Genomic DNA, 23698 nt, shown 5'->3' with positions numbered 1-23698 from the left:
ATAATCAAATGTATTGAAAATGTTTTAAAGCAAGATTGACTGCACAATAATATGAGCATGTTATCTCAGTATTGTAGGTTGTATTTCACCATCATGTAACGTCTGACTGAGAAAAGAACAACTCTTGCTGTTTTATTTTTGCTCATGTCAGCTGAATTAAAAAAGGGAAGTGTGAATGTGAAGAGCACAAGTGGTCACCACCTGAGTTGTCTTAGTGACCTATTGTAACCCATCATTTAATTTCATGCATTTATTTATAAGGACTACACACATTAATCAACATCTCTGTAAATGTGCCACTTTTAGCCAGCCGGCTAATTTTCTGCAGTCCTTTGGCAAGATGTTGTAATAACCATTTATTGACTTGGCCAGTTCTTAAATTCCAAGTGGTCTTCCTCTTCTGACCACACAGGCCCCTCTGGGCTTATAGTGAAGGATGAGTACGATTATGAGGGCCAGTTGTCCGTACCCAGCTCTGAGAGTCACCTCCAGACCATCCAGCATCCCCCGTCACGGCCCGTGACCCAGGAACCTTTCAGCACTCCGGCTCTCCTGCCTCCAGGCGAGGCCCCCAGCGCAGCCTCCACATCCAGTGCCTTCTCCAGCATCTCTGCAGGATCTACAAGTAAGCCGAGTCTTAATGCAATACCAGGCATTCGTGACATACATTGGCAGCGACAGAGACACCATTCTATAGATGGCTGGATAGATAGATAGATAGATAGATAGATAGATCTGGATCTTTCTTGTGTATTATTGAAAGGGAAAACATAAATGAAGGCATTTGTTGGGAGTGCCATCAAATTCAAAAGTCTTGTAGATGAGATGAGCGGTTGGGAAGTTTTAGTTTTACTCTTCCATAAGTCATGTGTAAAAAGCCTTAATGGCGATACATGATGCTGAATTACTAACAATTCAATTGTCTTACAAATTCATACATAGTTGAAATGTTGAATGTAAATACCACAGATTGGAGACAGTGTGAAACACATCACCTCATTCACAAAGGACATCTCGCTGCCGTTAAGTCTTTTTTATCAGTACGTATTAGCAGCATCACCTAACCCTGAGCTTGTCAATTCATTCTACTGTAATTGCTGCAATACACAAGGGGGCCGTAACACGGTGGTGCCACAACGAAGGCCTTTTTGTAAATGAAGAGATTTTGCCACAGTCAATTGACAAAGTCAATGAGTAATCATCAAGTGCTTGTTATTGCACTATTGACCAAAATTACCGTGATTAAGATTTTTGTCATTATCGAGCAGCCCTACCCTAATCTAACGTCTGACTCTGACATGCTCTCGGTGCTTGATCAGTTGTACAGTAGTTAAGGCATTAGAGCTGTAGGCAGTCTAAGGCAGGTGTAGATCTGTGTGAGAGCAGGTTGGTGTGTGCTTGTGGTGTAGCTCTGCCCCTGTGACCAAAAGACCCCACTGGGCCACTCTTAACCCTCTCTGCTGTGACTTTCTCCACAGACGCCACCCCCACCTGGAGCAGAAACAACAGCTTCAGCAGCCCCACCGTGCCCCATCCCCAGAACGGCCACGTGCAGCACCACCCTCCCATGCCCCACCCGGGCCACTACTGTGCGTAAAGCTTCTCCTTCAGGCCCTACATGAGACATATTTTGATCTGTTGCCCTGCCTTGAAAACCAAAAGACAACAATTTTATCACCAAAATTCTGTAGCTGATGTTTTTACTAAGGTCCCACCTTTGAATGTTTTAGAATACCTTACTAGCATAGATAAAAAAAACAAAAAACATATTGAAACTCGCAATGCTATGGCCGTTAAATAGCCTTAGTTGCTGAAATGGCCTTAAAATAAACAAACAACTGAAATGGCCTTAAAATAAACCAACAAACAAACTAACAGGCCCTACATGTGACTGTAAACTCAGGGCGTTGCTGCAGAAGAGCTAAAATCTTCCCTGAATAAACAATGAGTGTTGATGATGATATAGCTCACAGAATACAAGACTACGCATTAGCATTAATGTGAGAAGTTTCTTGGATCAGCAAAACCTCTTGGATCAGCAAAACCTCTGTCAACTAGCTGACATTGGTTCAAATCAAAAGCTTGTTCATGGAAGTCCTCTATATGACATTTTATCAGTTTGGACACACACACACACACACACACACACACACGCACACGCACACGCACACGCACACACACACACACAGCCTAATATTATGTGTACTCATGTGCTTTTCTTTTCCTCACTGTAGGGCTGGTTCAGAATGACATTGCATTTCAGCTCCCAATATCCAACCATCCAGGTGATTTGTGATGCTTATTAGTCCAGCGGAATGTTTTTCTTTCTTTTTGTTATGTTCAGGTACAGCTTCTTTCCAGAGGCTGTAGCACTGCTGAACAAAACTTTACCTCCTGTCTAGCGCTGCACTTTAGCTGTTACTGTTTACCTGTTTACTTTTTGCTACTGCACTGTTTACCTGTTTACATTGACTGTATTGCACTGCTTACCTGTTTACATTACTCCTACATTGTTTCACCTATGACTTTGCACTGCTAACACCCCATACGGTACATTATATTTATATATACATATATTTATTTTATATTCCATAGCCTGCCCATAAACCTGAGCAATATACTGTACATATATTTTACATGTATATACAGTTAAGAACAAAATTATTCATACCCCTGGCAAATATTGATGTAGTGGTGATTTTCTTTTGACCAATATGTTTGTTCTGACTGAAAATGACAATGCCACATGCCAAAGGGTTGCAAGACAATGTAATTCTGTCTATGTTTTTGTTCTGACTGAAAATGACAATGCCACATGCCAAAGGGTTGCAAGACAATGTAATTCTGTCTATGTTTTTGTTCTGACTGAAAATGACACTGCCACATGCCAAAGGGTTGTAAGACAATGTAATTCTGTCAATAATGTCACAAACATGGAATCAAAAAATAATCGTTTTTATCTTTTTTAGCATTTTTTTTGAAAAATGGTGTGTCCAAAAGGAAAAGATCAGGCAGTGTGCAAAAGACCTGCCCCAATAGGCATCATTGGACCATTAAACCATACAATGATCCAAAATATACAGCCAAACAAGTCAAGAAATGGTTAACAGAGAACGATGTCATATTTGAGAGTGGCCCAGCCAGAGTCCAGACCTCAATCCATCAAAAAAGTGAGTACAAGGCCAGAGTGATGGCAAATAATCGTTCCTGCCTCAAAACCCGGATTGCAGCTAAAAAGTGCGGTCTACAATCATTGTGGAGACATGGAGCGGCTGGGCACGTACTATAAGAACCATTTTGAGAGCTTTTATTGCAAATAAAGATGTTTCCAGTGATTATTTTAAAAGGGTATGAATAATTGTGGACACGCCATTTTTCATAAAAATGTTCAAAAAAGATAAAAAGGCTTATTTTTTTGATTCCATGTTTCTACCACATTGTCTTACAACCTATTGGCATGTGGCAGTGTCATTTTCAGTCAGAACAAATATATTGGTCAAGAGAAAATCAACATTAAATCAATATTTGACAGGGGTATGAATAATTTTGTTCTTAACTGTGTATATATATATATTTATATATATATATATATACACTTGGTACTTAATGCTTCTTTGCACTTCTGGGGCATATTGCACAAAACTAGGATAAGGGATTAAGCCGGGATATCTTGGTTATCCTGGCTCAATTTATCCGTGATCCAGTTGCACAAAAGCGGGATAGGGGGCAGCAGGATATGTTATGGTATAAGTTACCATGGCGATTTATTCTGTGGAGCTAGCCTGCTCCAGACCAGGCTAAGTTCCAGGATCTATTTAATCTCATCCCTTATCTCAGTCAGCAGTCACCACAAACGGAAACCAATAGTTATTCCACTGCCCACTACACATTGTTATCACATATACCTAGACCCACTGTCATTATTTAAACGTTTGTGATCATTAAATAACTTTTACATACTCGCCATTCCCGACCTGTCATGCGACAATGTGACATCACGGGAGTGCCTAACCATTTTGCGCGTGGTGGTCGCGGCACTAGTTGCAATATTCTCCTAAACAGAGGTGTTGCTGTTTGTTGCTGTGGTGAAAAGGCTATCGCTACCTACTTCACACCGTAGAAGAAGCAATGAAGCCCCTCTAGTTGCCATGGTGAATCAGTGAATCTGTGATCGGTGGCGGGGTCTATTTGAGGGAGCCGTGAGCGCGCACTTATCCAGGATAGGTTTCACCTGGCTTGGTGAATCCGTGTCTGCTCATCCTGGCTTGCTCGTTGTGCAACCAATTAAGCCTGTACGCTCTTGTTTTGGATTCATTGAGCGCAGCTCAGTAACTTATCCCGGATGTCTTAATTCTGCTTTTGTGCAACGGACCCCTGGTTGGCTGTCAACTGCATTTCATTGGCTCTGTACCTATACTCTGCTAAATGACAATAAAGTTGAATCTAATCTAATCTAATCTAATTATTGTTTTCTGCTTGTGAATCCACTATGGATTAACTTGATCTATTACTGTCTCTGCTTTGTCTTCCTGCATTGTCCTGTCTTTCATTCTCTGTGTTGTCATCTGCAGCTCCTGAATACTGGTGCTCCATAGCATACTTTGAGATGGACGTTCAGGTGGGAGAGACGTTTAAGGTGCCCTCTACCTGCCCTGTGGTGACGGTGGATGGCTATGTTGACCCCTCGGGAGGAGATCGCTTCTGCCTGGGCCAGCTGAGCAACGTCCACCGCACAGAGGCCATAGAAAGAGCCCGGTAAGGAACCTGATGACAAAGAGGAGCATTTAAGGTTGCCATTCATCACACCGTAATTGGGGCCCTAATTTGTTTGACGAGCAAAGACTTAAGACTTAAAGATTAAAAGACTTAAATCTAATGAGGCAAAACCAATTAAGCTAATTTAACACCTTGGGCAAGACCTTATCTGCAAACATCGATGAGTCAGATCAAAACTTCCACATGCCACATGGCAGCTATAGTTCATGCAAGATCAATTTGCTTGTTAGTAGACTTTGCACTTTGCCTGCCATTTAAATTAGGGCCCTGGATGTTATGTAATATCCATTATGGGTTGCTGAGTGCTGTGTTGCGTTGTGTTGTGTTATGTTGCTGAGTGTTGTGTTGTGTTGCTGTGTGTTGTGTTGTGTTGTGTTGTGTTGTGTTGTGTTGTGTTGTGTTGCGTTGCGTTGCGTTGCGTTGCGTTGCGTCGCGTCGCGTCGCGTCGCGTCGCGTCGCGTCGCGTCGCGTCGCGTCGCGTCGCGTCGCGTTGTGTCGTGTTGTGTTGCTGAGTGTTGTGCTGTGTTGTGTTGCTGAGTGTTGTGCTGTGTTGTGTTGTGTTGCGTTGCGTTGCGTTGTGTTGCGTCGCGTTGTGTTGCTGAGTGTTGCGTTGCTGAGTGTTGTGCTGTGTTGTGTTGTAGGCTGCACATTGGCAAGGGCGTGCAGCTCGAGTGTAAAGGGGAAGGAGACGTGTGGGTGCGCTGCCTTAGCGACCACGCTGTCTTCGTGCAGAGCTACTACCTGGACAGGGAGGCTGGCCGAGCGCCGGGGGACGCCGTGCACAAGATCTACCCCAGCGCCTACATAAAGGTGAGACTCTAGAACGAGTAGTGACAACAGGCGCGCTCAACTTCAAATCTCACAACAATTTCGGGTACGAGTTAAAAAGTGACAACTTAGAATAGAAAAACTGAGTGTTGTGACGCGTTTCGGCCTAAGCCATCGTCAGTGTGACGATGGCGATGGCTTAGGCCGAAACGCGTCTGTGGACATGGCATTAATAAATAAGTAAAGAGAATATACTTGAGAGTGCGGTTTTTCTATTCTAATTTGAGACTCTAGAACGAGCAAATACTTTTACTACACATCAAAAGGTATAGGAACTGATATCAAGGTAAATCCAGTGTGATGTGTTTTATGCATTTATATGTACCACAATACCATAGATTGTACAGAGAAAGTAGTTCAATGAGTAACGTGAGTTAGTTTTAATAGTAACTATACATTATCTGCTCTAGTCACTAGGTCTCTCAACATCATGTTATATTAGGCTTCTAAATAGGGCTGCATGATGTATCATCCCAGTGTTGTCATTGCAGTGTGCGCAGGCACTGCAATACAGTAGTTACGTCACTGTGCAATGTCAAATAAGGCAAATCGAATCAAGTGCGACATGCAAGGACTTTGTTGCTCCTTGAAGGAGACCCACTCGGCTCATATTTTCCATGACCACTCAGCTAATCTCCTGGACCCGGCTGAATTGTCACTGAAGCAGAGAAATAAATAGATCAATTATGTCAGAAATGTCAAATGTCCAATCATCACACCACACCAAAAGAATCACTCTGACAGCAGGACTGCTGTGAAATGGCAGATGCTAATTGAGGAAATAAAGAGGTCAGGGAGCATCTGGACATCAGAGTACAGGCAGAGATAATTAGTCCAATTACAAGTGCAGCTAGACACTTTGTGGCTTATGATCTAATAGACAGTCCAGCACATTCTATTTACCACTATGCCCTTTCTGTGTTATGCTCTGTCTCTTAACATGTTCCACCACAAGCCCTAAAACAACCCGTGTCATTTCTATCTGGGGTGAATAGAACTCACCAGGACAATTTCCTAAGCTTAAAGGTTCTCTAAGTCTTGTCACACGGTTTCTAAGCTAGAACATTTTTTGTCACATACAGCAAAGGAAGTAGAAAGCTCCCTCACTCTGTCTTCATTGTAGCTTTTTATTGCAACGTTTCGGTCAGATGACCATCATCAGGCATCAGTCACATACAGCAAACATCTTATGATCCACTAGCTACTGTAAAAATACCACGGTCTCTGTTTGTGTGTGTGTGTGTGTGGGGAGGGTGATTATACTCCACCATCCAACTGTTGAGAGGTCTGTTTTCTCAAGTGCAGCAGCAGGTCTCCCTTTTGCAATCTCTCCCACTTGTCTTTCATGATCGCACAATGGGCTCATCTCCATCTCTCGTTCTCTCTCATTTCTTTATCCTCAGTCCCTCTGCTCAGTCTATTGCCCACAGACCAGCTGATCACGCTGATGATGGCCTAGGGCCAAAACAGTATGTTTATTCAAGACATGGTCCAGTAAAGAAAGATCAAGGGCTAATGCTTGAGAGTGCGCTTTTCAACTTTGTTTTCACAACAAACCAGCTCCAACTCTCCCTCCCTCTCCCCTCGCTCTCTCTCTCCTTCTCCCTCTCCCTTCCTCCCTCGCTCTCTCTCTCCTTCTCCCTCTCCCTTCCTCCCTCTTTCCCCCCTCTCCCTTCCTCCCTCTTTCCCCCCTCTCCCTTCCTCCCTCTTTCCCCCCTCCTCCCTCGCTCTCTCTGCCCTCCTCCCTCATTCTCTTTCTCCCGCTCTCTGTCTCTCCCTCTCCCCTCCTCCCTCGCTCTCCCCTCCTCCCTCTCCCTCTCTACGTCTCCCTTCCCTCCTCTCTCTCCCCTGCTCCTTCGCTCTCTCTCCCCTCCTCCACTCTCTTTCTCCCTCTCTCCCTCTCCCTTCATCCCTCTCTCTCCCCTCCTCCTTCGCTCTCTTTCTCCCTCTCCCCTCCTCCCTCGCTCTCCCTCTCTCCATCTCCCTCTCTCTCCCCTCCTCCCTCGCTCTCCCTCTCTCCTTCTCCCTCTCTCCATCTCCCTCCCCCCTCTCTCTCCCCTGCTCCTTCGCTCCCTCTCTCCCCCCTGCTGTGCTGACGGTTCCCTCTGTTGTGTTGTGTTGGCTCAGGTCTTTGACTTGCGGCAGTGCCACAGGCAGATGCAGCAGCAGGCGGCCACGGCACAGGCAGCAGCGGCGGCGCAGGCGGCGGCCGTCGCGGGGAACATTCCGGGCCCAGGCTCCGTGGGGGGCATTGCTCCTGCCATTAGTGAGTACCCAGTGGGCCTGCCCATGTCCCTGTCCGCAGGCAAAACAGAGGAAAGGTCCAGAAAATACACACACATGCACGCACACATACACAAGAGCACAAATACAAACACACACACACACTATTACTTGTCAAAACAAATGGTAAATATCCTTCCGATGCAATATAACTGCTATTATCCTGATTCTGATTTATGTGAGGGATCGCGATCTTGGTGTTTTGACGGCCCATCTCCAAGACCTATTACCGTCTTTGTCTTTGTGTATATTTGCATCATGTATAGTCGTGGCTGAAATTGAGGGTACCCTTTCATGAAAACAAGAAATCCCTCAATTTATTAGTAATTTGAAACTGAGAAAAAAACTCTAGTTTTGTCTCATCAGACCAAAGGGCATTTTTTCCAGAAGGATTATGACTTTTATAGCATGGTGACCTGTAATGTAAACAAATTATAATTATGAATGAACTATTTCTTAAAACCAAACAAAACAATGTGTTTTTTTGTAGTCATGACTAGAATTTCTTTGTTTCTTTCTTTGCCCATTTATTTATTTATTTATTTATTTATTTATTTATTTATTTATTTATTTATCTATCTATCTATCTATCTATCTATACCAAACATCTGCTGCTGAACTGGGTAGTACTCACTGTGCTTAGCACGTCCTCAAGCTGACTAGAAAAGCACCGCAGGTAGAACTGCAAAGTGCGCTCTGTTACACTTTGTGGTGTGTTGTGCACGTTAGGTGGGTAGATGTTTGTGTTTTTTCCTTGTCAGAGCCACGAGAGTAAAATTATCCCTATTTTGAAAATAAGCGTTCGGAAAGCTCATTAGATGAAAGCAGTTCTTTTGATGCTGCCTCAAAAGGTCCTTTTTTGATGAAATTCAAGTTGCGAAAAGAGTAGACAGCATCTAACTGATGAGTGACTGAAGCTGAACCATAGTTCAGTGTGCAATGCAGTTTATAAAACGGATAGTTCCGGTCCTTGATTATGATTGGTTGAATTGCGTTCGATGCCATTGGATATTTTCTCAATATAGTATAAGTATAGTGTCTATATACTCTTTTGATCCTGTGAGGGAAATTTGGTCTCTGTATTTATCCCAATCTTTGAATTAGTGAACAAACAGCACACAGTGAACACACAGTGAGGTGAAGCACACACTAACCCGGAGCAGTGAGCTGCTTGCTACAGCGGCACTCGGGGAGCAGGTGCCTTGCTCAAGAGCATTTCAGCCATGGATGTGGGCATGGGAGAGCAGTTCTCAACCACTTCCCCCACCCACATTTTTCCTGCTGGTCGGGGATCGAACCGGCAACCCTACGCACCAGTAGGCCACGGCTGCCCCAATATAGCGATATAGCGCGGCTCAGACCGCATTTCGTTCTATATTAATGCGCTTAGAATGCAGAACAGTTAAAATTCAAAGTTGCTGAGCAACAATTCTGGTAAGAATCTAGTAGCGGTGGAACTATTCTATGGGGACTCCGGAAGAATGGACATTTGTAGATGAAATAGCTTTTAAATTTCATGATTATTTGTTTATTTTGTATCAATTTTTAATGTCCTATATGTGGTAGCCGTTTTATAAAAGCAATAACCCCCGAGAGGCCGTTATATATTGTGAATATAGCATATAGCATATAGCTTAACGGCACTCAGCTTCGCTCGCTTCGTGCCTAACAACACCCCTCAGCTGTGCTATTTTCACGATTATAGAACGACCTCTCGGGACTTATTGCTTAAGCATATTGGCCATTGTCTGTGTTATCACTGAACTAATAGCAGGAAATGGTTGAAAGGAATTCTGCGAATCACATGCATACATACCAGTTCTTGGGAATAAAAAATTGCCCTATTATGCAGTTGAGTTTGTGTAGTACTTGAGTATATTTTCTGTATCACTCAACCAAGAGCAAGAAATACACAGGTTAAAAAGTAGTTCTGGGAATCAGAACATACCATTTCTGGAAAAATCGGGGGCTGCAGATGCAGCATTTGGATGTCTCTTATGTGCATAGCTCCTAGATGTTAAAAATAAGATCCCTATCTCTGTTATGTGTGCATTTACGCCATTGTTGTGCCTTTGGAATGGCTATTATCCCCTATGATGTATGTAGTCTGTGGTACTGTGGCCGCCTGTATGTGAAGTGTCTGTCAGCATGATGTCATGGAAGTGGAAGTCTATAGGGCCGTTACGACTACTATGCAAATGTAACTATAATGATATTAGCATTGTTATTGTTCCAGTTTATGTGTGGACGTTATGATTCACATTAGCTAGAGCGATACATTTTTACCATTACCGGCATAGTTATCGTCTTCAGGTGGTAATGTGTTGTTGTTTGTGGTTTGTTCAGGTCTGTCTGCTGCAGCGGGCATCGGTGTAGACGACCTGCGGCGCCTGTGCATCCTGCGCATGAGCTTCGTGAAGGGCTGGGGGCCCGACTACCCTCGCCAGAGCATCAAGGAGACGCCCTGCTGGATCGAGATCCACCTGCACCGAGCCCTGCAGCTGCTGGACGAGGTGCTGCACACCATGCCCATCGCCGACCCCCAGCCTCTGGACTGACAGCCGCCCACCTCCCCATCCCTCCTCTCCGCATCCGTTAGGCCACCATCAGGTCCTTGACTAACTCCTCAGCTCCTCCAGAGACTGACTGACCCGTCAAACTGTGGGCTAACCTCCAGCTACGTAGAGTTAGTGGAGTTGAACAAAAACTTTAAAATGTAAAGGGATAACCACCAACAGCACTGTGAGCGAGCTAGAAGACAAACCGCTCATTCAGATCACTTGTTCTCATTTGGGAAAGCAGGAACCCTGAGTATTACAATCAAATGTATTATATGCTTTTTTTTCTATTTTTTTTTTTATACAAGAAGCCAGCTATGGAGAATTTTCATCATGATGACTGTTTATTTGGGTATCTCTTCATCTTCTTACAGAGGTTCTTTCACCTCTTCATCTTTCGTCTGGACATCCCTTAAAAATGGCTCTTTTGATGACCAGGGAGGGAGAATTCACTTATACCTATAGAAAAGTCCTCTTAAGGTTTTACAGCGCTAAGATGGCTTGGAATTGCATGGAATTCTTTTTAAATCTTGTTTGCAAAAATGGAGGGATAGTAGCTTCTGCCTGTGTATCAGAGTTATAACAGAAATCAGAAGTGTGTGTATGTGTGTGCGTGTGTGTGTGCATGTTTTTACCAAAATAAGGACATTTAGGACGAATCTGAGAATACTTTTAACAAAGTCTTAGAAAATCACCCAATCATACATCAGGTTTTCAGTATACTGTAGCTCCCAGCACAGACAATTATTTTATAGTTTTATTTTTTGTGGGGTAAGCTTGTGTGCTTGTGCCTGCATGTGTGTGTGCGCGTCATCCAGCAAACAATTCTCAACAGGAGTTTCATTAATTAGCATCGTTCACCATGCTGGATTCTCATACCGTGTGGTGATTACATTGATCCATGGACTGGGGAAAACACTCCAATCAATTTAAATCTCACGGTTCCTCCACACACACTCCGCCCCAGCAGAGGAATACCGCTCTGTCACTCGTGAACATTTGACTTTCTATCTTTTTTTAGATGGTTACTGTCTAGGTTTGTAATAGCACTTTATCCTTTGTATTGTATTACTCTCCAGTGTCAACTTTTGGCTTGTAAATAGTCTTATAATAAAGACATGCCATGCCTCTCCTAGTCTGAAGCCTTTTGCGCTTGTGTGGACTTACATCTTTTTTGTAAAGCTCATTTAGGTAAGGACACGTACTAGGCATTATGCGTGTCAAAAAATATGTTGAGTATGGCTCTTCAAAGCAAAGAAAATACAAAACAATAATTATGGTTATTTTAATCCATATCTCCTTAATACTTGTCTTATGGTTCAAATGACAAGTACTGATGGAATATAAACAAGGTTAATCCATTGATTCAATGTTCAGATACTAGTGCCCAATTATGTGTGGATGTATTTCTAGTTCCAAATATAAACTCCCTTTTAATGTCTTGAGTGCTGATGTGATCATTTTCATTAGTTAAAATTGTTTAAAGTTGTGTTTTATTTTTTCCCGAGGGCCGTTGTAAGCTCACTATTCAGCTTTCCGAATGATAACCAAGCTTCTGAGAGAGCCACTCAGGTGGACACAAGCTAGCTTTATGCCAGGAGACAAGAAGCAGAATGAAAATATGTTTGAGAACAAGAATAATGTAAAAATATAGCTGCAAGCAGCAATGTGGGGGCCTAGCAGTGTGCAGTGAATGGCGCTGTCATGGCATGAGCAAGCACTCACAGCAAGTTTGATGGCAATTGGATAAAGAACGGCTGAGGAATAAGCTCATTTACTTTGTTACAGTGCCCCTAGAGGCCAAATTACAGCAATGTCCTAGTGCGTTCTCACAATCAGCTACCATGTCCCTCTACCAAGTTTGGACTTCATACACCAAACCATTGCTTAGAAGTGAGCTCACTTTCTTTATTACAGCACCCCTAGAGGCCAAATGAGACCACTTCTCTTGCATGTCCTCACAATCAGCTACTATGTCCCTATATCAAGTTTGGACTTCATACATCAAAGCGTTGCTGAGATACGTGCTCACTTCCTGTATTGCAGCACCCCCTATAGAGGCCAAATGATGCCAATTTCCTAGAGCGTCCTCACAATCAGGTACCAAGTCCCTATACCAAGTTTGGACTTTCTACATCAAAGCGTTGCTGAGATAACAGCTCACTTCCTGTATTGCAGCACCCCCTATAGAGGCAAAAAAATGATGCCAATTTTAGTGCGTCCTCACAATCATGTACCAAGTCCTTATACCAAGTTTGAAGTTTGTACATCAAAGCATTGCTGAGATATGAGCTCACTTCCTGTATTGCAGCGCCCCCTATAGAGGCCAAATGATTCCAATTTCCTAGTGTGTCATCACAATCAGTTAACAAATCCCCTTGCCAAGTTTGGACTTTATATATCAAAGCCTTGCTGAGATAAGAGCTCACTTCCTGTTTGGCGGCTTCATCACCATATTTGATTGGCTGTCACGGGCAAATAAACTTGAAATTTAAAAATCTGACAAGTATTGTTTGTGCGGCTCGGTCTGAAGATCATCTCCGCCAAGTTCTGCAAAAATCGGCTGAAATTTGTAACCGCTGAAACTTTTCATAGAGTTTGGACTAAATCTAACATGGCGGAGGTCCAATATGACGGAAAGTGACGTAATAGGAGACATTGAATTGGTCGGTCCAGGGATTCCAACAGTGCCTGATTTGTGAAAATCGGACGCACCGTTCAATGGTCACATGCGTGAATGCAATCCAGGTTCGATCTATTGGTGGCGCTAGAGTTGGGCATAGAGTTCTGCAAATTGGTGAGCGTGATCATGGGACGGTCCTGAATCAGTGCGCTGAATTTCATAACTTTAGACCCAGCCGTTCAATTTTCGGCCAAACTTTGACCTGTTGGTGGCGCTAGATGGCTGGGTTTAGAGATCCGTAAATGAGCGTGAGTGGTCAGTGGAGTGTCCCGAAACTTTCTGCCAAAAAATCTGCACTTTTTAGCCAGGCGTTCTATGGATTGCCATTAGGGGTGTCACAATTCTCCAAATCCTCGATTCGATGTAATTTTCGATTTTAAAGTCACGATTCGATTCGATTTTCGATCTTTTTTTAAATATTACTATTAATGCATTCCTTATATGTTATTTACTCTTTTTGGCCTTTGCCTTTTCTGTTTCGGGGGGCTTTTATTTTGAAACAGCTTTTTATTTTGAATCCATTCCAACCGCGAGGTTGTAATGTAAACCAGAGCCCGTCTACGGAGGGCCTGGCCTCTCCGTATTAAAGGAGAATTCCGGTGTGATATTGACCTAAAGTGTGTTGAAACATGATACCGAGTGTGAACGTATGTCTCATAGCCCATCTCGGATTGTCCCCTGCACTCCAAAATCTGGCGCTAGTTAGCGATGCTACCAACAGCTTTTTCAATGGTGGTGCTTCGGCATCAGGCTAGCCATGCAAATAAATCACTGTTTTACACCATTTACGAGGCTCAATGTATCTCCACACTTCATTGGTAGACTTCCGAGGGCCCTGACATTTAAAACGAGACATTGAGAACTTTGAAAAAGCACTGGTAGTTTACTTACAAGACGATTTATACAGACAGTATCTTCACAAAGTTTAGCGTTTGCAGCCATCTTGAATTTAGTCACGATAAGTCGAGCAACGAGTAAGAATGAACAGGTATGATAAGGGATCAGATTCCAAAAATAATTCAGTGGAAATGCATGGATTCCAGTTTCTTCCAGTAGCAGCAACTGGAATCCATGCATTTCCACTGAATTATTTTTGGAATCTGATCCCTTGTTGAACCTGTAGCATCGGCTAACTAGCGCCAGATTTTGGAGTGCAGGGGACAAGCCGAGATGGGCTATGAGACATACGTTCACACTCGGTATCATGTTTCAACACACTTTAGGTCAATATCACACCGGAATTCTCCTTTAAGTCCCATTGTACCGAATTTTGGTTGCAGTTCCACCAGAGTTCCACTGGGGGCGATCGCCACGAGTGCAGAATGAATGGGAGTCAATGGAGCTAGACGGCTAAATTTGTCTCTTTCACCTGATTGTCGTTGACAAATCTCAGATTTGATTGTAGTTTGTCTATTGGGTTATAGGTCAAAAGTTGAATGAACGAGTACTTATGTCTTTTTGATTTCTTACAGGTTGGGTCGTTGTTGCCCATAACACGCTAGCATTGTGCTAATGAATGACGTCATTGACACGTTTGAAAGGCTTTTTAGAACAATTAAGTGACTTTTTAAAATATAATACTCAACCAAGTGTATTTTCTTTGCCTCCCCTTTCGAATACAATATTCAAATTACTTTAAAAAAAAAATTATATCCCGAGTGGATTTTGAGGGGTACAGCTCCATAGACCTCCATGCATTCTGTGCTCGTGGACGAGCGCCCTCATGTGGAACCACAGAAGGAACTGCAACCAGTTCAGAAACCGGGGGTTATCCGAGAGTGGCAGTTCTCCCTAGCCTGACCCACATTAAAATGTAGGGTCTGGGCACTCACCGTTCGCAGTGCTCAGTCCGAGGGGCGGGATAATCAGTTGTCTTTCAAAATCCCTCTGCACGCAATAGGACAGCGGCAGCGCTATGAGTCCCATGTGTTTCCCACCAGCGGAGCTAGTTCAAACGTTTGCCAACTTAATAAAAGCTTAACTCGTGTCACACTGTTCGCCAGCAGCAACATCCATCTTATTTGTTTTCAAGTAGCAGGGAATTCAAGCCAAACGTTGCAACTCTGCCATCAATCATTATGTTAAGCCCACCTATGCCCGACTCTATACACGATTTCATTGGCCTGATTAAGTTTCGATTTCTGGAGCTCACAAGCCAACGGTTGTTAGACTAGCCCTGGCAGCCGCTAGGGGCGCGTCTAGATTTCTAGGCTAAGTTCTCCCCTTATTGTAAACAGAACTAACATTAGGCTAAAACAGAGATGTGAACATAGTGGAATGAAACAACACAGAATGTTAATTTGATTGTTTCAGCACGCTCCGAAAAGACCCAAGGTTATTGTTCACGGAATATGTACTTATCAATGTGCATTTTAAGCCTTAAGGTAACTTTGGACTGTAACTAGATCATCTTTTCACTTGCTAAGTTGAGTAGGCTAAGTTAGTTTTAATTGACGTGAATGAACGAATACTTCCACACCGGTGATTTCAAAGTAGCAAGAGGGGCTTTGATTTCGGTAGCAGCCTAAAGTGTTGACGCTGCAGTTCAACAGGTGCATGTGTGTTTGTGCGTCTTGACATACATGCTGGACGTGACATTGGGGGCAAAGATCCTTGATTACTAGCAAGATAGAGCAACGTAATTCGTTACTATGGGAGCAAAACGGGACCGGTCTGCATAAGTGGGAGTGTCACCCTACGTCACTAAATAAACTTTCTCTCTTAATAAGCAATAAGAACAGATAAACATAATTGTGTTCACAGTATTATTGTCTATAATCATGTATGATACCAATGAATCATTCTTTAGGACATGATATGAATAATTGAATTAATCATGTGAACCGAGCTAGCTAGCTAGCTAACGCAAGCTTAAAATGCTATACAAATGGATGGCAATACAGCTATGCGCCAACATGTGACTAGTAGTTGAAGGACTTCGCTTAAACTTAATATACTGTTGCAAATTCACTTGAGTATAAATTATCCACTTTAACTAATGTCAGTAATGTTATTCAGCTAGTTGTCATTTCAAAGAAATTACACTTCTCTGTTTAAAATGTTACCTTAGCTAAGAGGCTAGCTAGCATGCTAACAACCGGACAGTAACTGGCAGCAGCATGGTCTCATATTAAGTTATTTTATTACAAATCCGAACGCTAAAAAATTACACTTTTAGGCTTGAAATGATCCCAAACGCTTACAGATTGACACAATTTTCCAAAAAACCCTCCAACAAATCCAGAAAGACATAATGACCATTTTATTGGTAAAATTCCACAAATCTACATTGACATTAGTGCAGCGAGGGTTGGGGTTTACTCTGGTCTGCATAAAGAGGATTTTCCCCCCTCCCCCTTGCAATAATCGAACGCGGAAATTGTCGAACGTTTGCGCCTCTCGCTCTGCTCTAACCCTCTCTGCTTTAACCCTCTCTGTTGGGGGTGTGGCTGCATCGTCGATTCTACTTTTAAGTTCGAAGTTCGAGATTGAGATGTAATTTCGATCGTGACACCCTTAGTTGCCATAGACTTCAATGACAAGTATAATAATAGGGAAAGCTAGTAACTCAATGGGTGCCTGAGCAGCTTCGCTGCTAGGCCCCCAACAAGGCAGCATATTCACATGTACTGCTCTGACCTTGTACATGCCTTTTGCACTTAACATTCTTTTTTATGTTGTGAATATGTCTGGTTTTGCTCTGCTCAGCATTGCCCTTGTGTATCACATATGCTAATTGTTTCTTTGTGCTGTGCCTCTCCCGCCACAGAAGAGCAGGGAAGATATATTACCAATCTGAGTCCTTGGAAAGCTCTCCTTGTGATGCCTGTTAGCAAAAGTCCATTATAGTATGCTCAGTGTGTCAGTTGTTTTGTGTTTTTCCTCTTTCTTTCTTCTACATTTCCTTTGGTTTTTTGAGATGGGTATGTGGTCCTTCAGTACCCTCTGAGAAGGGAACGTGAGTGAGGATAAAATCCACAGATGCAGCCCCCACATCAACAGGAAGACACAGGCAGTGCTAAGACCCAACATCGAAGGAGGCAACACCATTATGAAAAAGTTTTCAAGGCCGAGAAAAATGTGACAGAACTAGCGACTCTTCAAACAAACCCTCAGCTCTTGCTTCTCCCTTTCAGGACACCGCACGCATCAAAAAGTCTTCACAGCCCTAAAGCCAAATCTGGGCACACGATCATGGGACACCATCTGATTGCAGACAAGGGCATGGTCAGTGTTTCAGTGTACAGGTGTGTATTGAAGATTCAGAGGTGTTCTTTAAATTCACGTCAACAGTATCAGATGTTCTTGCAGACATTGAGGAATTTCCTGCTGCTTGCTTAACTGTGTGAGGAAAAATGTCACTATGATGATTCGTTTCAGCATGTTATTCCAAAATGCCATATTTTCCCCAAAGACGCAGCTGAATATATTGGCCCTAAGGCACCTTGCTGCATTTCATCTATGTATTGTGGGTATCTCCTCTGAAGAATGCAGCACTGATGGAGTGATGACCCACGAGACCTAAACCAAAATATCTTTTTTCCTCAAAAGAAAGAGCAGTGTGCTCCAGAAATGAAAGACTCCCAGGCTGCTTGTCAGTACCCTGAAGAATAAGTGCCTTTGCAGACGATGCCATACCAACGATTTTTCAGGGCAAGCAGGCATTTCTAAAGTGTCAGAAAATAGATTTGCACGGAACAAATGATATGTGAGGATACGTGTGCAAATATTTACAGTGATATATTCCTGCTTGTTCTTTTTCTATGACTCATACAGGTTATGTCACCTCAAGATTAAAGGAAAATCTTGACTGCGCACCTTTGAAACAGAGTGAGCTGCACACAGCTTAGGCACATTCATGAAAATGGTTAATGATTTTCTGTCACTAAAAGCATTTAGTGCAGTCTCCACTTACTAAAACTTTGTAGAAACATCAGGGTGGTTTTAGTAATGACTAATGTTAAAGCTACGGAAACTGACCTGCTTTTCAGTTTTGCCAATTTCACCTGATGCCTGAATCATCTGTCTAAAACAAAAATAATGATAGTCAACTAAAAGAAAATGGACTGTTATCAAATGTTTTCATCCAGAGGTGAATGTTTTTGTGGAAATTCATAATTGGCACCCATGCTCTGTTGAGAGTGTTAAGTTAATAATGTGCGGAGGTGAAGCAATTAATTTGAAAGGACACCAGTTATTACCATACCAAGTTACTTTCAACAAGAAAAATGTTTATTAATTGAAAGACAAGCCACAGATTTTAAGAAAACAACACTAATAAGCTAGCCTGAGCTCAAGTCTGAAATATTCAGAAAAACAAACTACATGTGTCTTTAATATTTCCTATATTTTCCTCAACGACACACTAAATGTTAATATATGCCTTTATAAATATAAAAGTTCCCCAGTTTGTTATCCTTTTATGTAAAATACACAATACAAATCACTCTACACATATCGGTTAGCTCTTACCAATTCTCAGAGGATATAATATACTAAGAGGTAACTTGGAACAACACACAAAAAGAATAAAAGAAAAAGATCCATATGTATGCAAAATACCATACATAATCCAAAAACCAGAAGAGAGGAAAAAAAAAAAAATCACAATGTACACTTGCCAACATATGTGAAGGACAAAAAAATTAAACAGTCATTATGACAGTTAAAGAAGGAGACTGTAAATAAATAACCTTTCATTTTTTTTATCTTTATATTTACAACTAAGACAGTCTCTGGAAGGGGAAGTGGGATGACCTCACAAGGCCCTCCCAGAGTGTCATAATGCTTGTGCTTGCATTAGAATGCGCTACCGCGGGCAACCACTCACTAAGTAAACCGTCAAATGGCACTTAAAAATATTCCCGGACACAGAAACTTGACAATGCAAGCATACCACTTCCATTAAATTATAGAGAGAGAAGAAAATGAAACACTAGAAAGAAAGGAGGGGGAAAAAAAGATTTTCAGAACTGGTCTTGATGTTGATAGTGCAGTGGCCTTATTGGCATATCCCAGTTCAGTTTGCACCATCAAGGGTGTCCAGAACATTTTTTCCTCTGTGGAGGGGTTGAATGGTGTTTCCCACGGATAGTGGTAGAGACCACATACATGTCTGCCATCCACCACTGACACTGCTGCTTAAGGTCAAACGCCTACTACCACAGGCTGACCTGCACCTCATGGCCGGGTGGCTGGGTAGGTGGGTGAGTGGGGGAACTGTACCTGCACTCTGGGGCTTGGCTGGCTGTGGTGCCCCGTACTGTCCTTATCCCAGTCCACCAAGCAGGCTGCAGGTCCCTGGGCGGCGGCTGGGCTAGGTGTTGGTATTGGCAGCAGGCAGTTCTCTCTGGTCCTGGAGGCGAGGGTGAGAATCAAAGGCACTGGGGTCTCCGCTCGCCTCGAGCTGCCTGCCACGGACGCTAGGAGCGGCAGCGCCTTGCGATCGGAGGAGCCTGCTCTTGGGTTGCAGTTTGCTAAATGGGTATTTGATATGTTGCTGAGATGTCGAAAAACTTGCATTGCATTGATTTCCACATGTAGTGTGTGTGTTTGTGTGTTTTCTTCTTTAACATTGAGGAAAGAATAGAGAAGTGTCAAATTAAAACATGCCTGCTGGAATTGTAGTCCATTACAAGACAAGTGCCACAACACAAAAAAAAAGAGCCGGCCAATCCCCCCCCCCACCCCCAACATCAGATTTCCATAAATGCTAATTATGAGGCGTCATCTTCACATTGAACTTAGAGCCAGTGTTAATGAGAGAGAAGTCCGACTAGGATTCCTGCAGCAGTCAGGCTATCTGAGGCTGCCAGCTTTATGCTTGTTCTCCACTGTCTGGCACATGTTTGAGAAAGAAAAGAACAAAACAAAAAAAACAACTAACAAAATGAAAGTCATGATTTTCTAGCAGCACAAAAAGAAAGGCATGCAATACCAATAAAAAGCACTTTCAGGAGTCTAATGCACATAATCAGTACAAAACAAAATTAAAAATCAGCTCATATCCAACAATTCATTTCTAATAACCGTTTGCAGATTGGACACACAAATTTACAGCAGTAGTTTTTCCATGTGAACATCAGAGAACAACTGACGAGTTGTCTTTCGCTGCACAGTGGCTGGACAGTTCAGTAGTTCTTCAGGGCTTTGTGACCCCTACTGAAAGTGAAACTACTCACACACACACACACACACACACACACACACACACAAACAAACTGCACCTCCATTTGATGATAAATACAACAAGTCCTACTTCGCAAGGCATTATGATGATCATGATCCATTTGGTCATTAATTCAAAGCTGCATTTAGGAGCATCTTGTTTCATAGAGATCTTCATAAACTTTGTGCGCTCACAGAATTACCACTACTTTTCAAAGACAAAAAAAAAAGTGTCACAAACGAATGTGGCCTTAGTGGATAAAAATGTAGATTCTTCTTGGGGTAGTGGTTATTAATAAAAATGCTTTGTCACATAAGTGAGAAACTCATCTCAGTCCAGTAGTCTTACTCCCATCGTTAAACATAAATATACATTTCAAGTGAATACAACATTCCTGTATGGATAACAATCAATCAAACAGACACAGAACTCAAGGCGGTTGTGCAGACAGCTCTCCTGATTGAGAAAACAAACATACAAACAAAAACAACAACAAAAAAAAAAACTCCTCTATTAAAGGAAAATGGTCAGTAGTAAGGTTTTTTTTCCAGTTCATCATACGTCTTACGCCAAGTATAACGGTGTTGAAGTGTTTTTGTTTTTTAATCTAATTTGTGTAACACCGATCAAAGAACAGGTCAAGTATACAACTAACTTACAGTCCCTAAAGACTGCTGGCCACACATTCAAAAGATCACATCTTAAGAGCGCAGTGAGGGAGGTGGGTCGTGAGCACTTGGTCAACCCAGCCGCCCTTGGTCACCACTGACCCACCACAGCAAAGGCAGACTTCCACTTCCACTCAAATCTGTCAGCAGCTAGCTTAAGCTAAGAAGTATCAACATGATGCTAACTCTCTGACTGACAGTCCCTTTAAGTGTGTGTGTATGGCAAGGGTGTGTGTGAGCAAATGTCAATGCCATCAACTGCATGTTAACGGCTTATGTTAGAAAAAGCTATGGTTAAAAAAAAAATTAAACAGAAAATGCATCTGTTGTGTTTTCAGTAGAATTTGCCTGTGAATTATAATATCTATATATTTATATAGCTATATATATATATATATATATATATATATATATATATCATAGAAAATCTCAACTTTTGGTCCTCTGTACAGGTATTTACTGTGAAGCACACAAAGAACAGGCCTAGGGTGACAGAAGAGGATGAGAAATGGTGTGAGGGGTGGGCACCACTGGCATGAGGTAGGGTCACAAGAGGGCACTACGGACTCAGGGGAGGGACAAAAAGAACGAAACAAAAACGCATACAAGCCCAATACAAACAAACACACACAAACACACACACACACACACAGTTAGCCAGGCTCAGGCATCTCACACAGGTCAAAGACGAGGCAAATAGTGGACAGGCATCAGCGTTAAGTAGTAGTATGACCTAAAAATATTAACCGTCAGACTAATTATGAGAAAAATCCAATCTCATTAAAATCATGATTTGACACAAAGAAAGGAAAAAGCGTCCAAACCTTCCTCTCCACCGACATGGGATGCTGATGCCAGCGTGGAGATGACGGCCCAGTCACTGGGCAGACAGAGATGGCGTGCGGTGGCTGGGTTAAGGCACTGTGATGAACCCGAGGTACACAAGGTCCCTGACATTCGCTCGGTTCTACAGCACGGCACGGGCGCGAGAGGAACAAATGGTAATAATAACAACAACAACAACAACAACAACAAAAACCCTCTCTAAAGAACCTCGTCTCCAACAACAACGCATCACTTCCTCTGTATTTGGTCCAATCCGGAAAAAAGAAGGCAGAACACAAAAACAGAAGACAACACAAAATCTACAAGTGTCACAACACAGCAATACAGAACAATAAGACATCCGGTAGAAAACAAACGCCTATAGAAAACTACGAAGCGACTGAGCCTAGCGAACAGAAGGCATTTGGAACGGCATCCCACGCAATGGACGTGGCACAATGCAAGAACGGCGTAGGTACGAGTGCCATCTCACAACCTGTCTGACAGCTTTAGCAGCACAGCAAAAATACGCAGAGTGAAGATAGCACTTGCCAAATAGACACAATGCCAAACCAAGAGAAAGGAAGAGTGGGGGGGGGGGGTCGAAAGTGAAATATTTGGCAAACGACCTTGTTTTTGTTTTTGCACAAACTGATAAAACATGATCACATTTGAACAGTGATAACAAAACTTCAGCATTAATAACAGTGTGTTGGGGGAAAAAAAACAAAAACACCAACTAATCGTTCTCTCAAAAACCAAAACAGTCAAATCAAATCTTTTGTTCTTTTCAGACTTGGTGACTTGGATTTGAGCTCTATATTATCGACAGGATGGAATGTTCCGAATTTCAGTATTAATGGAATGTCGGAGTGTTCCTAAACTTAAGGGAGCAACACATTGCCTCTCCTCTCCCTCAGCTTGTGTGGCTGAGGAGGTGTTGGGCCTCATCATCCCATTTGCCATCTCCTCCTTTGCTCATTTTCCCCCTCTCAGTCAAGAGCATCTATCTTCATTCACAGCATCTAATAGAGACTGCAACCCCCCCCCCCCCCACCCCATCATCATCATCATCATCATCATCAACGACCTCCTGATAAGGCAAGAGGAAAGACCTCTCGGCGTCACAGCAGAGAGAGAACATGAAAACCAAAGCATGTACAAAACAAAGAGACTGAGAAGGCTGAAGACGAACAAAGAAAAGGATGAGAGATCGAGGGGGGAGCGCTTGGAGAGGAGGGAGGAGGAGAAGGGAAGGTGGAGGAGGCAGGAGGTTGGCTTGACCCCCCGGCGCCGCTCCCCCTCATGCGCCCTCACACAGGGGCGAAGCTGTTCCCGGCGCTGTTGCAGTGGCGGATGGTGCTGGTGGCGCCGGGCGGCAGTGGCAGCGGCGGGGGCAGGATGTGCTCGGCCGGGATGATGGTGGCCGTGGCGGCACTGCCCGGGGCGGGCAGCGAGCTGAGCATGCCCACCACAGCGCTGCTGCCGTCCTCCATGGTGCCCACCTGCAGCACCTGGATGACCTCGGGCTCCACCTCCGACTCGGCCTTCTCCCGCTTAGCCAGCGGCTCGCCGCTCTCGTCCAGGTCATCGTCCAGGTCGCTGTCCATCTCGCTCACCTCATCTGCAAACAGACGCACCACCATCAAAAAGGCCCAAGCAAAAAGTCAAATTATCAGATAGAAAATGTATATTCTATATAATAGTGCTAATTTCACCCCAGGACCATATTATTAATATATTGGGCTCTATTACACCTCTGGATTAATGGCCAATCATATTAGAATGATATGGCATAGAATACATAAAATGTAGATCAAAGAACCAGAGAGACACTATTCGGGTTCGGAGAGTAAAAGCTCTGCTAGCTGTTCTGTGCCAGACATCTTGAATGGAAAGCTTCTTATCT

The 23698-nt window shown here is 43.1% G+C and overlaps 2 protein-coding genes across 7 annotated transcripts in view; one reads left to right on the top strand and one right to left on the bottom strand.

Moving 5' to 3' along the window:
* Nucleotides 1-23698, top strand: part of smad4a (SMAD family member 4a) — a 38576-nt gene that overhangs the window by 2103 nt on the left and 12775 nt on the right. Inside the window, exons 5-12 of one of the 2 annotated variants that reach the window (XR_006026694.1) lie at nucleotides 413-625; nucleotides 1479-1589; nucleotides 2235-2285; nucleotides 4572-4755; nucleotides 5418-5586; nucleotides 7732-7870; nucleotides 10234-11246; nucleotides 20732-20734. Coding sequence is in view for 1 of the 2 variants with exons in the window: in XM_042079869.1 (XP_041935803.1) it covers nucleotides 413-625; nucleotides 1479-1589; nucleotides 2235-2285; nucleotides 4572-4755; nucleotides 5418-5586; nucleotides 7732-7870; nucleotides 10234-10445 (1079 nt within the window). In the remaining variant the exon portion in view is untranslated. Of the gene's footprint in view, nucleotides 1-412; nucleotides 626-1478; nucleotides 1590-2234; nucleotides 2286-4571; nucleotides 4756-5417; nucleotides 5587-7731; nucleotides 7871-10233; nucleotides 11594-20731; nucleotides 20735-23698 lie in introns of those variants that run through there. The other variant, XM_042079869.1, reaches the window with a different exon arrangement.
* Nucleotides 18374-23698, bottom strand: part of rfx3 (regulatory factor X, 3 (influences HLA class II expression)) — a 35729-nt gene continuing 30404 nt past the window's right edge. For all 5 annotated transcript variants that reach the window (XM_042079867.1, XM_042079868.1, XM_042079864.1 and 2 more), the window contains one exon: nucleotides 18374-23413. In XM_042079867.1, coding sequence (XP_041935801.1) covers nucleotides 23103-23413 — 311 coding nt within the window. In that variant the 3' untranslated portion in view covers nucleotides 18374-23102. The remainder of the gene's footprint in view (nucleotides 23414-23698) is intronic.

The sequence above is a fragment of the Alosa sapidissima genome, chromosome 23 (assembly GCF_018492685.1).
Source record: "Alosa sapidissima isolate fAloSap1 chromosome 23, fAloSap1.pri, whole genome shotgun sequence".
Lineage (NCBI taxonomy): Eukaryota > Metazoa > Chordata > Actinopteri > Clupeiformes > Clupeidae > Alosa > Alosa sapidissima.
Note: the sequence above shows the minus strand (reverse complement) of the source record. Positions and strands in the feature narration are given on the sequence as shown.